This window comes from Salmo trutta, unplaced genomic scaffold, assembly GCF_901001165.1.
Source record: "Salmo trutta unplaced genomic scaffold, fSalTru1.1, whole genome shotgun sequence".
Taxonomy (NCBI): Eukaryota; Metazoa; Chordata; class Actinopteri; order Salmoniformes; family Salmonidae; genus Salmo; species Salmo trutta.
In genome coordinates this window covers 316,956-330,830 of record NW_021822691.1, presented here as the reverse complement: position 1 = coordinate 330,830, position 13,875 = coordinate 316,956, and the positions used below count along the sequence as shown (strand labels likewise).

The 13,875-nt window shown below is 47.8% G+C and overlaps 1 protein-coding gene across 1 annotated transcript in view; it reads left to right on the top strand.

Moving 5' to 3' along the window:
* Positions 1-13,875, top strand: part of LOC115183645 (T-lymphoma invasion and metastasis-inducing protein 1) — a gene marked incomplete in the record, with an annotated part of 77,997 nt that overhangs the window by 50,672 nt on the left and 13,450 nt on the right. The window contains 1 exon segment of the mRNA XM_029744752.1: positions 10,478-10,605. Within this exon segment, the coding sequence (XP_029600612.1) occupies positions 10,478-10,605 (128 nt within the window).

The following is a 13,875-nucleotide window of genomic DNA, read 5'->3' as shown; positions in this document are numbered from 1 at the left end:
GTAGAAACAGGGTTCCCTTTCAGTAGGAGTACCTCCATACTGTAGGGTTCCCTTTCAGTAGGAGTACCTCCATACTGTAGGGTTCCCTTTCAGTAGGAGTACCTTCATACTGTATGGTTCCCTTTCAGTAGGAGTACCTTCATACTGTAGGGTTCCCTTTCAGTAGGAGTACCTCCATACTGTAGAAACAGGGTTCCCTTTCAGTAGGAGTACCTCCATACTGTAGGGTTCCCTTTCAGTAGGAGTACCTCCATACTGTAGAAACAGGGTTCCCTTTCAGTAGGAGTACCTCCATACTGTAGGGTTCCCTTTCAGTAGGAGTACCTCCATACTGTAGAAACAGCGTTCCCTTTCAGTAGGAGAACCTTCATACTGTAGGGTTCCCTTTCAGTAGGAGTACCTCCATACTGTAGGGTTCCCTTTCAGTAGGAGTACCTCCATACTGTAGAAACAGGGTTCCCTTTCAGTAGGAGAACCTTCATACTGTAGGGTTCCCTTTCAGTAGGAGTACCTCCATACTGTAGGGTTCCCTTTCAGTAGGAGTACCTCCATACTGTAGGGTTCCCTTTCAGTAGGAGTACCTTTATACTGTAGGGTTCCCTTTCAGTAGGAGTACCTCCATACTGTAGGGTTCCCTTTCAGTAGGAGTACCTTCATACTGTAGAAACAGGGTTCCCTTTCAGTAGGAGTACCTCCATACTGTAGAAACAGGGTTCCCTTGCAGTAGGAGTACCTTCATACTGTAGAAACAGGGTTCCCTTTCAGTAGGAGTACCTCCATACTGTAGGGTTCCCTTTCAGTAGGAGTACCTCCATACTGTAGGGTTCCCTTTCAGTAGGAGTACCTCCATACTGTAGAAACAGGGTTCCCTTTCAGTAGGAGTACCTTCATACTGTAGGGTTCCCTTTCAGTAGGAGTACCTTCATTCTGTAGGGTACCTTTTCAGTAGGAGTACCTCCATACTGTAGAAACAGGGTTCCCTTTCAGTAGGAGTACCTTCATACTGTAGGGTTCCCTTTCAGTAGGAGTACCTCCATACTGTAGGGTTCCCTTTCAGTAGGAGTACCTCCATACTGTGGGGTTCCCTTTCAGTAGGAGTACCTTCATACTGTAGGGTTCCCTTTCAGTAGGAGTACCTCCATACTGTAGGGTTCCCTTTCAGCAGGAGTACCTCCATACTGTAGGGTTCCCTTTCAGCAGGAGTACCTCCATACTGTAGAAACAGGGTTCCCTTTCAGTAGGAGTACCTCCATACTGTAGGGTTCCCTTTCAGTAGGAGTACCTCCATACTGTAGAAACAGGGTTCCCTTTCAGTAGGAGTACCTTCATACTGTAGGGTTCCCTTTCAGTAGGAGTACCTCCATACTGTAGGGTTCCCTTTCAGTAGGAGTACCTCCATACTGTAGAAACAGGGTTCCCTTTCAGTAGGAGTACCTTCATACTGTAGGGTTCCCTTTCAGTAGGAGTACCTTCATACTGTAGGGTTCCCTTTCAGTAGGAGAACCTCCATACTGTAGAAACAGGGTTCCCTTTCAGTAGGAGTACCTCCATACTGTAGGGTTCCCTTTCAGTAGGAGTATTTCCATACTGCAGGGTTCCCTTTCAGCAGGAGTACCTCCATACTGTAGGGTTCCCTTTCAGTAGGAGTACCTTCATACTGTAGAAACAGGGTTCCCTTTCAGTAGGAGTACCTCCATACTGTAGAAACAGGGTTCCCTTTCAGTAGGAGTACCTTCATACTGTAGGGTTCCCTTTCAGTAGGAGTACCTCCATACTGTAGGGTTCCCTTTCAGTAGGAGTACCTCCATACTGTAGGGTTCCCTTTCAGTAGGAGTACCTTCATACTGTAGGGTTCCCTTTCAGTAGGAGTACCTCCATACTGTAGGGTTCCCTTTCAGTAGGACAACCTCCATACTGTAGAAACAGGGTTCCCTTTCAGTAGGAGTACCTCCATACTGTAGGGTTCCCTTTCAGTAGGAGTATTTCCATACTGCAGGGTTCCCTTTCAGCAGGAGTACCTCCATACTGTAGGGTTCCCTTTCAGTAGGAGTACCTTCATACTGTAGAAACAGGGTTCCCTTTCAGTAGGAGTACCTCCATACTGTAGGGTTCCCATTCAGTAGGAGTACCTCCATACTGTAGAAACAGGGTTCCCTTTCAGTAGGAGTACCTCCATACTGTAGGGTTCCCTTTCAGTAGGAGTACCTTCATACTGCAGAAAGAGGCTTTCCTTTCAGTAGGAGTACCTTCATACTGTAGGGTTCCATTTCAGTAGGAGTACCTCCATACTGTAGGGTTCCCTTTCAGTAGGAGTACCTCCATACTGTGGGGTTCCCTTTCAGTAGGAGTACCTCCATACTGTAGGGTTCCCTTTCAGTAGGAGTACCTTCATACTGTAGGCTTCCCTTTCAGTAGGAGTACCTTCATACTGTAGGGTTCCCTTTCAGTAGGAGTACCTCCATACTGTAGGGTTCCCTTTCAGTAGGAGTACCTCCATACTGCAGGGTTCCCTTTCAGCAGGAGTACCTCCATACTGTAGAAACAGGGTTCCCTTTCAGTAGGAGAACCTTCATACTGTAAGGTTCCCTTTCAGTAGGAGTACCTCCATACTGTAGGGTTCCCTTTCAGTAGGAGTACCTCCATACTGCAGGGTTCCCTTTCAGCAGGAGTACCTCCATACTGTAGAAACAGGGTTCCCTTTCAGTAGGAGAACCTTCATACTGTAAGGTTCCCTTTCAGTAGGAGTACCTCCATACTGTAGGGTTCCCTTTCAGTAGGAGTACCTTCATACTGTAGGGTTCCCTTTCAGTAGGAGTACCTCCATACTGTAGGGTTCCCTTTCAGTAGGAGGGCCTTCATACTGTAGGGTTCCCTTTCAGCAGGAGTACCTCCATACTGTAGAAACAGGGTTCCCTTTCAGCAGGAGTACCTTCATACTGTAGAAACAGGGTTCCCTTTCAGTAGGAGTACCTCCATACTGTAGGGTTCTCTTTCAGTAGGAGTACCTTCATACTGTAGGGTTCCCTTTCAGTAGGAGTACCTCCATACTGTAGAAACAGGGTTCCCTTTCAGTAGGAGTACCTCCATACTGTAGGGTTCTCTTTCAGTAGGAGTACCTCCATACTGTAGGGTTCTCTTTCAGTAGGAGTACCTCCATACTGTAGGGTTCCCTTTCAGTAGGAGTACCTCCATACTGTAGGGTTCCCTTTCAGTAGGAGTACCTCCATACTGTAGAAACAGGGTTCCCTTTCAGTAGGAGTACCTCCATACTGTAGGGTTCCCTTTCAGTAGGAGTACCTCCATACTGTAGAAACAGGGTTCCCTTTCAGTAGGAGTACCTCCATACTGTAGGGTTCCCTTTCAGTAGGAGTACCTTCATACTGTAGAAACAGGGTTCCCTTTCAGTAGGAGTACCTCCATACTGTAGGGTTCCCTTTCAGTAGGAGTACCTTCATAGTGTAGGGTTCCATTTCAGTAGGAGTACCTTTATACTGTAGGGTTCCCTTTCAGTAGGAGTACCTCCATACTGTAGGGTTCCCTTTCAGTAGGAGTACCTCCATACTGTAGGGTTCCCTTTCAGTAGGAGTACCTCCATACTGTAGGGTTCCCTTTCAGTAGGAGTACCTCCATACTGTAGGGTTCCCTTTCAGTAGGAGTACCTCCATACTGTAGGGTTCCCTTTCAGTAGGAGTACCTCCATACTGTAGAAACAGGGTTCCCTTTCAGTCGGTCACTTGGAATGCCAATTCACCTGAAAACTAAAAACACGCCCACTGAATGCAGAGCCCGCTCTCAGGCTCGCATTCATTTCCTGAATTCAGTAGTGCTCGCCTGAAGGAGAATGTGTCACACAATTTACAAACTTTTCAAGCACACATAAAGATTACTAGATTCAGCTCCACCTTAAGGTGTCTGTTAGTGGGGAAAGTACTCGTCCCTCTAGATGTTGTGAGTTAGGTGTCTGTTAATGGGGAAAGTACTCGTCCCTCTAGATGTTGTGAGTTAGGTGTCTGTTAATGGGGAAAGTACTCGTCCCTCTAGATGTTGTGAGTTAGGTGTCTGTTAATTGGGAAAGTACTCGTCCCTCTAGATGTTGTGAGTTAGGTGTCTGTCAGTGGGGAAAGTACTCATCCCTCTAGATGTTGTGAGTTAGGTGTCTGGCGATCGTGTCAGCGTCCATTGAGCCTGTGACTGCCACAGGAGTTGCTTGGGGTGCAAAAACGCTCATGATGCCTTGGCTCTATTCTTCACGCAAATGTCGGGAATCTGGGCCTGTTCCCGGGAGAGCAGTATATCTTCCTCATCGGACTCGTTAAAGAAAAAAAGCTTCTTCCAGTTCGTGGTGAGTAATCGCTGTTCTGATGTTATTTTCAGTCATAAGAGACGGTAGCAGCAACATTATGTACAAAATAAAACAAAGCAACAAAAAAAAACGAACAAAATATCACAATTGGTTACGGGCATCTAAAACGTTAGCAATCCTCCTCAGCGCCATCAGTGTTCGTTCCTTGGGATGACTCAATTCAGGCCACCATAGAGAGGGTCTGTCAGGAGGGTCTGTCAGGAGGGTCTGTCAGGAGGGTCTGTTGTTGAGTCTGGTGGCTCCCAGACAACCCTGGTTCCTGGAGATCATCAGCCTGTTGGGCGGGGACACGTGGGGGGGGTTCCGTGTCATTGGGATCTATTGTCCCAGGGGCACGGGAGGATTTGGCCGCAGATATGAGATCTGTAGGTTTGGCCCCTGAAAAGGTCTGTAGGTTTGGCCCCTGAAAAGATCTGTAGGTTTGGCCCCTGAAAAGGTCTGTAGGTTTGGCCCCTGAAAAGATCTGTAGGTTTGGCCCCTGAAAAGGTCTGTAGGTTTGGCATCTGAAAGGTTGAATTTGACGGCAAAGGGATTACCCTGTAACGTGATTACGACAGTGATTATAGAGTCAGCGTGTGCGGCCTCTATGAGGGGGTTGTATACATATAAGTGCCGTGCATTTCAGGGTTGGTGTCACGGTTAAAGGAGTTTCTCCTTTTCAGAGCTCTTTGGTGTCATTTTGATGGTGCAAGAGATTTTTAAGCAGGGGCCTTTCTTTGTCCATATTGAAGCTTTATTTGGAAGCCATCTTGGCGAGTCATGAAGGGATGAACGTCTCTACACCAGGGTCTTATCCGCCGTTTTCTTCCAGTGAACAATGGAGGATGCATTGCCTGTGTCCGGTGCGCGCTTTAGGCATGTACATGGATAAGATCAAGGATATCTGCATTTTATTATGACCAGCTTTTTTGGTCCTGTTTCTCTAATCCAGCTCAGGGTAGGGCTCTTTCTAAGCAGTGTCTTTCTCCTTGGATTGTGGAGTTGCCCGGCGTTGCCCAGCGTTGCCCAGCGTTGCCCGGCGTTGCCCGGCGTTGCCCAGCGTTGCCCGGCGTTGCATAGCGTTGCCCGGCGTTGCCCAGCGTTGCCCAGCGTTGCCCAGCGTTGCCCGGCGTTGCCCGGCGTTGCCCAGCGTTGCCCGGCGTTGCATAGCGTTGCCCGGTGTTGCCCAGCGTTGCCCGGTGTTGCCCAGCGTTGCCCGGCGTTGCCCAGCGTTGCATAGCGTTGCCCGGCGTTGCCCAGCGTTGCCCGGTGTTGCCCGGCGTTGCCCAGCGTTGCCCGGCGTTGCCCAGCGTTGCATAGCGTTGCATAGCGTTGCCCGGTGTTGCCCAGCGTTGCCCAGCGGTGCCTGGCGTTGCCCAGCATTGCCCAGCGGTGCCCAGCGTTGCCCGGCGTTGCCCAGCGTTGCATAGCGTTGCCCGGTGTTGCCCAGCGTTGCCCGGCGTTGCCCAGCGTTGCCCGGCGTTGCCCAGCGTTGCATAGCGTTGCCCGGTGTTGCCCAGCGTTGCCCAGCGTTGCCCGGCGTTGCATAGCGTTGCCCAGCGTTGCCCGGCGTTGCATAGCGTTGCCCGGCGTTGCCCAGCGTTGCCCGGCGTTGCATAGCGTTGCCCAGCGTTGCCCGGCGTTGCATAGCGTTGCCCAGCGTTGCCCGGCGTTGCCCGGCGTTGCATAGCGTTGCCCGGCGTTGCATAGCGTTGCCCGGTGTTGCCCGGCGTTGCCCGGCGTTGCCCGGGGTTGCCCAGCGTTGCACAGCGGTGGCATGCTCACTCCACTAGGGGTGTGGTGGCGTTTTAGGCATTGTTCAGAAGCATGATGACTGATGATATCTGTGTTGCAGTGAGTTGGGTTATTGTTCAGAAGCATGATGACTGATGATATCTGTGTTGCCAGTGAGTTGGGTTATTGTTCAGAAGCATGATGACTGATGATATCTGTGTTGCAGTGAGTTGGGTTATTGTTCAGAAGCATGATGACTGATGATATCTGTGTTGCAGTGAGTTGGGTTATTGTTCAGAAGCATGATGACTGATGATATCTGTGTTGCAGTGAGTTGGGTTATTGTTCAGAAGCATGATGACTGATGATATCTGTGTTGCCAGTGAGTTGGGTTATTGTTCAGAAGCATGATGACTGATGATATCTGTGTTGCCAGTGAGTTGGGTTATTGTTCAGAAGCATGATGACTGATGATATCTGTGTTGCCAGTGAGTTGGGTTATTGTTCAGAAGCATGATGACTGATGATATCTGTGTTGCCAGTGAGTTGCGTTATTGTTCAGAAGCATGATGACTGATGATATCTGTGTTGCCAGTGAGTTGGGTTATTGTTCTTGGATGTAGCTTCTCTCAGTGTGGCTCATAATGTTCTTACGGCCAGTTCTGGAAGTAGGTATTCGTAGGTATTAGGCAGCGTGCAGGTTGTGCATTTATCCAGGTTACCGCAATTCCCCTGTGGGTTTTAGCCTTGGCCTGCCGTGATTCATCGATAATGGCAAATGCGAATTATCACAGTCACAGCAGGTACCTGTTGTTTTGGACTTGCGATTCCTTGTGTGAGTTCTGGCATTTCAGATTCCTTGGGTCTTTGTGTGAGCCTTTTTCTTGAACCGGTAGGATCTATGAACTGCGTTTTGTCCGCGGTACCGCAGTTCTGAACTGTGGGGTTTTTAGCCTTGTGCTGATGTGGTTCATCGACTCTGGTCGATGCCATGCAGCGCGTTTGCACACTTTACCAAGTCACGACAGGTGTTCTGTTGTTTTGTACTTACTCACAAGGTAAGTATTGTTCTTGGAACCGTTGGGGTCTATGGACTTGGGCTGCAGTGTCGGCGTGTCAGTGGCGGCGCGTCAGTGGCGGCGTGTCCAGTGGCGGCGCGTCAGTGGCGGCGCGTCTAGTGGCGGCGCGTCCAGTGGCGGCGAGTCCAGTGGCGGCGCGTCCAGTGGCGGCGCGTGCAGTGGCGGCTCGTCAGTGGCGGCGTGTCCAGTAGGCGGCGCGTCCAGTGGCGGCGCGTCCAGTGGCGGCGCGTCCAGTGGCGGCGCGTCCAGTGGCGGCGCGTCAGTGGCGGCGCGTCAGTGCGCATAGCCAAGTTGCAGCAGGTTCTGGTTCCCGATATTGGACAGTTCAGGCTTCTTGGGTAAGTATTAGGGGGAAAAGGTGGCTTCTGTAACCCCTTTTTGGAGCTGGTTGAACCTGTGGGTGCTTGGGCTGCCGTGGGCATCCTAGTTTGGTACCCTCCGAGCCAGCTTGGGGCGTGATAGTATCTGTCCATAGTATGTTTTACAGAGTGACCGACAGAAAGGGAATGTACAGTTATGAATATAACTACTGCTGCCTGAAGGAGGGAACAATGTATAACATATTTTGGCCCTGTTCCGTCAAGGGGTTTGGGCTCGTTGTGTTATAGCCAGGAAGGCGGTGGCTTCCGAGGGCGGGCTCTGTATTCATTGGTCCGTTGGGCTTGTTTAAGTTTTCTTCAGGTAAATATGATTGGTCGTTGACTCCCCATAGTATGTTATACCTCGTTCCCTTCCTTCAGGGAACAGCAGTTATATTCGTAACATGTCCGTTTCTATCCCCTTTCAGAAGGTCAGACACAGTAATACCTTCATAATGCACAGACCATACTGTAGAATGAGGTTTTCTCAATCCTGTTCCCAAAGGGTTCACTACACACCTGACTCCACTAATCAACAAGCCTTTAGTTAAAGCAGGTATGTTAGTGCTAGGGCACCCTTTCAGATCCCCAGGACCAGGATTGACAAAACACTGTCTTATATAGGTCTGTCTGAGGTGGCAGGTAGCCTGGAGAAGCTAGAGTTGCTGGTTCGAATCACAGCTCCTGTTAAGCATCCTCCTAAATACCATCTCCTGTCGTTGTGCCTTTGAGCAAGGTACTTAACCTGTAAACTGCTCCACTGCACCGCAGCTAACCCTGTGCTTCCAACTCCTCGTGTGTTTGTGTCACTGTGGGTTATCTGTGGGTTAAGAGTTGTGAGCTGTGGGTTATCTGTGGGTTAAGAGTTGTGAGCTGTGGGTTATCTGTGGGTTAAGAGTTGTGAGCTGTGGGTTATCTGTGGGTTGAGAGTTGTGAGCTGTGGGTTATCTGTGGGTTGAGAGTTGTGAGCTGTGGGTTATCTGTGGGTTAAGAGTTGTGAGCTGTGGGTTATCTGTGTGTTAAGAGTTGTGAGCTGTGGGTTATCTGTGGGTTAAGAGTTGTGAACTGTGGGTTATCTGTGGATTGTGAGCTGTGGGTTATCTGTGGGTTGTGAGTTGTGGGTTATCTGTGGGTTGAGAGTTGTGGGTTATCTGTGGGTTGGGAGTTGTGGGTTATCTGTGGGTTGAGAGTTGTGGGTTATGTGTCGGTTGTGTGTTGTGGGTTATCTGTGGGTTGAGAGTTGTGAGCTGTGGGTTATCTGTGGGTTGAGAGTTGTGGGTTATATGTGGGTTGAGAGTTGTGAGCTGTGGGTTATCTGTGGGTTGAGAGTTGTGAGCTGTGGGTTATCTGTGGGTTGAGAGTTGCGAGCTGTGGGTTATCTGTGGTTTGAGAGTTGTGGGTTATCTGTGGGTTGAGAGTTGTGGGTTATCTGTGGGTTGGGAGTTGTGGGTTATCTGTGGGTTGAGAGTTGTGGGTTATCTGTGGGTTGTGTGCTGTGGGTTATCTGTGGGTTGAGAGTTGTGAGCTGTGGGTTATCTGTGGGTTGAGAGTTGTGGGTTATCTGTGGGTTGAGAGTTGTGAGCTATGGGTTATCTGTGGGTTGAGAGTTGTGAGCTGTGGGTTATCTGTGGGTTGTGAGTTGTGGGTTATCTGTGGGTTGAGAGTTGTGGTTTATCTGTGGGTTGTGAGTTGTGGGTTATCTGTGGGTTGAGAGTTGTGAGCTGTGGGTTATCTGTGGGTTGAGAGTTGTGGGTTGAGAGTTGTGAGCTGTGGGTTATCTGTGGGTTGAGAGTTGTGAGCTGTGGGTTATCTGTAGGTTGAGAACTGTGGGTTATCTGTGGGTTGAGAGTTGTGAGCTGAGGGTTATCTGTGGGTTGAGAGTTGTGAGCTGTGGTTTATCTGTGGGTTGTGAGCTGTGGGTTATCTGTGGGTTGAGAGTTGTGAGCTGTGGGTTATCTGTAGGTTGAGAGCTGTGGGTTATCTGTGGGTTGTGTGCTGTGCGTTATCTGTGGGTTGAGAGTTATGAGCTGTGGGTTATCTGTGGGTTGAGAGTTGTGGGTTATCTGTGGGTTGAGAGTTGTGAGCTGTGGGTTATCTGTGGGTTGAGAGTTGTGAGCTGTGGGTTATCTGTGGGTTGAGAGTTGTGAGCTGTGGGTTATCTGTAGGTTGAGAACTGTGGGTTATCTGTGGGTTGAGAGTTGTGAGCTGAGGGTTATCTGTGGGTTGAGAGTTGTGAGCTGTGGTTTATCTGTGGGTTGTGAGCTGTGGGTTATCTGTGGGTTGAGAGTTGTGAGCTGTGGGTTATCTGTGGGTTGAGAGTTGTGAGCTGTGGGTTATCTGTGGGTTGAGAGTTGTGAGCTGTGGGTTATCTGTGGGTTGAGAGCTGTGGGTTATCTGTGGGTTGAGAGCTGTGGGTTATCTGTGGGTTGTGAGCTGTGGGTTATCTGTGGGTTGAGAGTTGTGAGCTGTGGGTTATCTGTGGGTTGAGAGTTGTGGGTTATCTGTGGGTTATCTGTGGGTTGAGAGTTGTGAGCTGTGGGTTATCTGGGGGTTGTGAGCTGTGGGTTATCTGTAGGTTGAGAGCTGTGGGTTATATATGGGTTGAGAGTTGTGAGCTGAGGGTTATCTGTGGGTTGAGAGTTGTGAGCTGTGGGTTATCTGTGGGTTGAGAGTTGTGAGCTGTGGGTTATCTGTGGGTTGTGAGCTGTGGGTTATCTGTGAGTTGAGAGCTGTGGGCTATCTGTGGGTTATCTGTAGGTTGTGAGCTGTGGGTTATCTGTGGGTTGAGAGTTGTGAGCTGTGGGTTATCTGTGGGTTGTGAGCTGTGGGTTATCTGTGGGTTGAGAGTTGTGAGCTGTGGGTTATCTGTGAGCTGTGGGTTATCTGTGGGTTGTGTCCTTCTCCTGTAGTGTACTGCAACTATTGTTGTTTCAAACACCTTCTCTCTCTCTCTCTCCCTTCAGAGGACATTCTGGATGAGGTATCAGGGTTGACGGTGGTCAGTCCAGATGATACTCTGGAGGATGAGTCACTTCTGGATCTGGAGAATTCAGGACCCAACCAGGCGGACTACGCTGAGACAGGACAGAAGGTAAGAGTTGGGACTGCAGCATTACACACACACACGCTCCCATCCCTCCGCAGCCAAAACCCTCCTTTTGTAGAGGTGAATGATTAAACCAGCCAATCAGTCTTTGAGATGACTTGGAGCACCGCTGCACAGACACATGGTGACCTGTGGTATTGATCGTGATACCTTAGGCCAGTGGTGATTTTAGCATGTAAATCTTGGTGGGGCATAAAAAATGTAAAGTGGGATGCATACCTGCAAAGCCACTACACAACACAACACTAAACAATACATGAATTGCACTATAACGTTGACAAACGGTGCCCACAAACTGTTAGGGTCTCCATAAAGCTGTCCCAACAGCAGAGTCCCAACACCTTACCACTGCTACACCTGGCTATCAGCGGAGCCTTGTCTGGCAGCGAAACAGTTCATTCAGCCTCATTTACTGCCTTTAAAAAAAACATAGCTGATATGGCTGACTTGCTTAAAGAAATTTGGTTTTTACTGACGGTTGAGATGTACAAACTATGGCATAATGGGACGACGAGAGGATAAGAGGCAATCCGTCATTTTGATTAAGACATTAATGAGCGAGCTAGGACGGACGTAGTGAATTTAACTATTTGTTTAGGACTTTTTAAATGTACAGCGACACAATTCAGAACATGGGTCATTCTTACTGTGTTCTCACTGTACACCAAGTCAGAACCGTAGGATAAATAAAGGGGGCATATAAGCAGACAATGAAAGCTCTTACAGTATTCAATGACATTTCTCTAAAACAGGTTATAGGCTACATGTGCACCACCAAGTCAGAACAGTAGGCGAAATTAAGAGGGGTAAATGGACCAAATTATTAGGGTGAGGCACATCGACTACTAACATCTTACTACACAACATACACTTAGCATTACTTTCTTAGCTACAGTATACATATCTCCCTGGCATATTACATCATTTATGCAGCAGCATACAATACAATACAACTCACCTTGTTGTGATGTGCTCACTTGAACAGGAAGGTGGAGCAGTGTTCCTTCGTGGGCAAATTTTGTCTATCAAAGTCTGGCATTCTCTGGATTTATGGTGCTTTCAAGACAACTGGGAATTATGATGACGTCATTGATCTTCAGGTCGTAGCTCTAGAAAGAGGCCGGATTTACAATTCCGAGTTGGATGACCGTTCAAAACAGATTTCGAATGTATGGCGTTGACATGATCAGTCCAATCAAAGCTACTGTAGATATAACGTGATTTGACGTAATTTTTATCTGTGGCCAATGACCTTGAGCCTTTTTGGATCGGCACTTCTAATGGAACGCTACGGCAGCACCCTAGGGGGCTAGAATTTTCTAGCTCTACCCTTAGACTTGGCGGTGACATAGTGACCCCATGAGTGACAGAACACAGAACCAATCACGGCGCAACGCTCCGTATTTTCTGCTGGCTTTGCCCCACCACCACAGAAAGCACTGAGCTAGACTGAAACACCTGCTTTTTGGAGCTGCTTTACTCAAGAAAACAAAAAAAGAGACCATGTTTGTATGCGGCTTTATTAACTCAAAGATATATATATATATATATATATATATATATATATATATATATATATATATATATATTATTTACATTGTTTACAAACTGATATGTGACATGTATTAATGCCAAAATAAAATGCAAAACAGGCAAGCTCAAAAAAATGAATGACGGTTCGTCACTGCCTTAGGCATGGGTAATCCTAGTTGTTTTTTTCCCAGGATTGTACGTTTGATTTATAAAGTGTCTTTGTGCGTGTGCCTGAATGTGTGCCGTGCAGTACTAATCCAGAGGAATGAGACAGTGGTGAAAGGTCTGTGTTTTCACATCCTGTAAAGATGGCAGCCATTTTATGGTTTTGTTCAAGTGCCAGAGAGTGGAACATGAGTCGTGTGTGTGTGTGTGTGTGTGTGTGTGTGTGTGTGTGTGTGTGTGTGTGTGTGTGTGTGTGTGTGTGTGTGTGTGTGTGTGTGTGTGTACCTGTGTGTGCGTAAGTACGTGCAACTGTGTGTGCGTGTCGCCTGGGAGCCCTTTGAGTGTGTTTCTCGTGTGATAGTGGTGACCTTTGAGAAAAGGTTGTTTGATTGGTTGTCTCAGGGTGGCAGATGGGAGGATCTGAGACAACCAGGGGTGGACACATTGATTCCTGAAATTCATGCATTAAAATCCTTAAGAGTCTATTGATGCACCCTTGTGTCAATCTACACTGAACACAAATATAAATGCAACATGCAACAATTTCAAAGAGTTACAGTTCATATTAGGAAATCAGTCAATTTAAATAAATGTATTAGCCCATAATCTGTGGATTTCACATGACTGCGGGATCTGTCCCCAGCACAAGGTGCACCTGTGTAATGATCATGCTATTTAATCAGCTTCTTGATTTGCCACACCTGTTAAGTGGATGGATTATCTTGGGAAAGGAGAAATGCTCACTAACAGGAATGTAAATAAATTCGTGCACAAAATTCTGAGAGAAATAATATTTTTGTGCGTATGGAACATTTCTGGGATCTTTTTATTTCAGCTCATGAAACACGGGACCAAAACACTTTACATGTTGCGTTTTATATTTCTGTTCAGTATAAGTAACATAATAAGAAAAATCCTGATCTAAATCCGTCAGTTTAAACTAGAGATATCTGGGGGGGGGGGGGGTTTTGCATGGGCTGCGTCCACCTAAGTCGTCCTTCTGCATCTGTGGTGGAAGGTGGCCGAGCTACAGCCAATGCTTGTCAGACTTTGGTTTTCTCACGTATAAAAAACCATTTGTAGCGTCCGATCGATTTAGCCTACACACTCTCTAGAAAGATGATATTCTCATGAAGATGACTGTGTTTCCTGTGTTGCTGTACGACACCCCCCTGTGTTGCTGTACAACACCCCCTGTGTTGCTGTACAACACCCCCTGTGTTGCTGTACGACACCCCCTGTGTTGCTGTACGACACCCCCAAGTATCACGGGACTTGTCGGGAAGGTAACTTGGTACCGTTTAAACATTTTTTTTTTTTATTAACGAAAATATGGAGGTAGTTTTTGTGGCAATAAAAATATGGGGTTAAATACAGTTTTTAATTTGTAAAGTTTAGGAGGTCAGAAGGTCCCGGAACACAGTCAAGTAGCCTATTGTGGTGAAATGGACAGTGTTCTCCAAGGTGTTGATTTAATTCAAAGCATTTTAGATGAAGTATTGCCCACATATTTGAGTATAGCTGCGGCGGTTTACACAAGTCTGAACTTCTAATGTC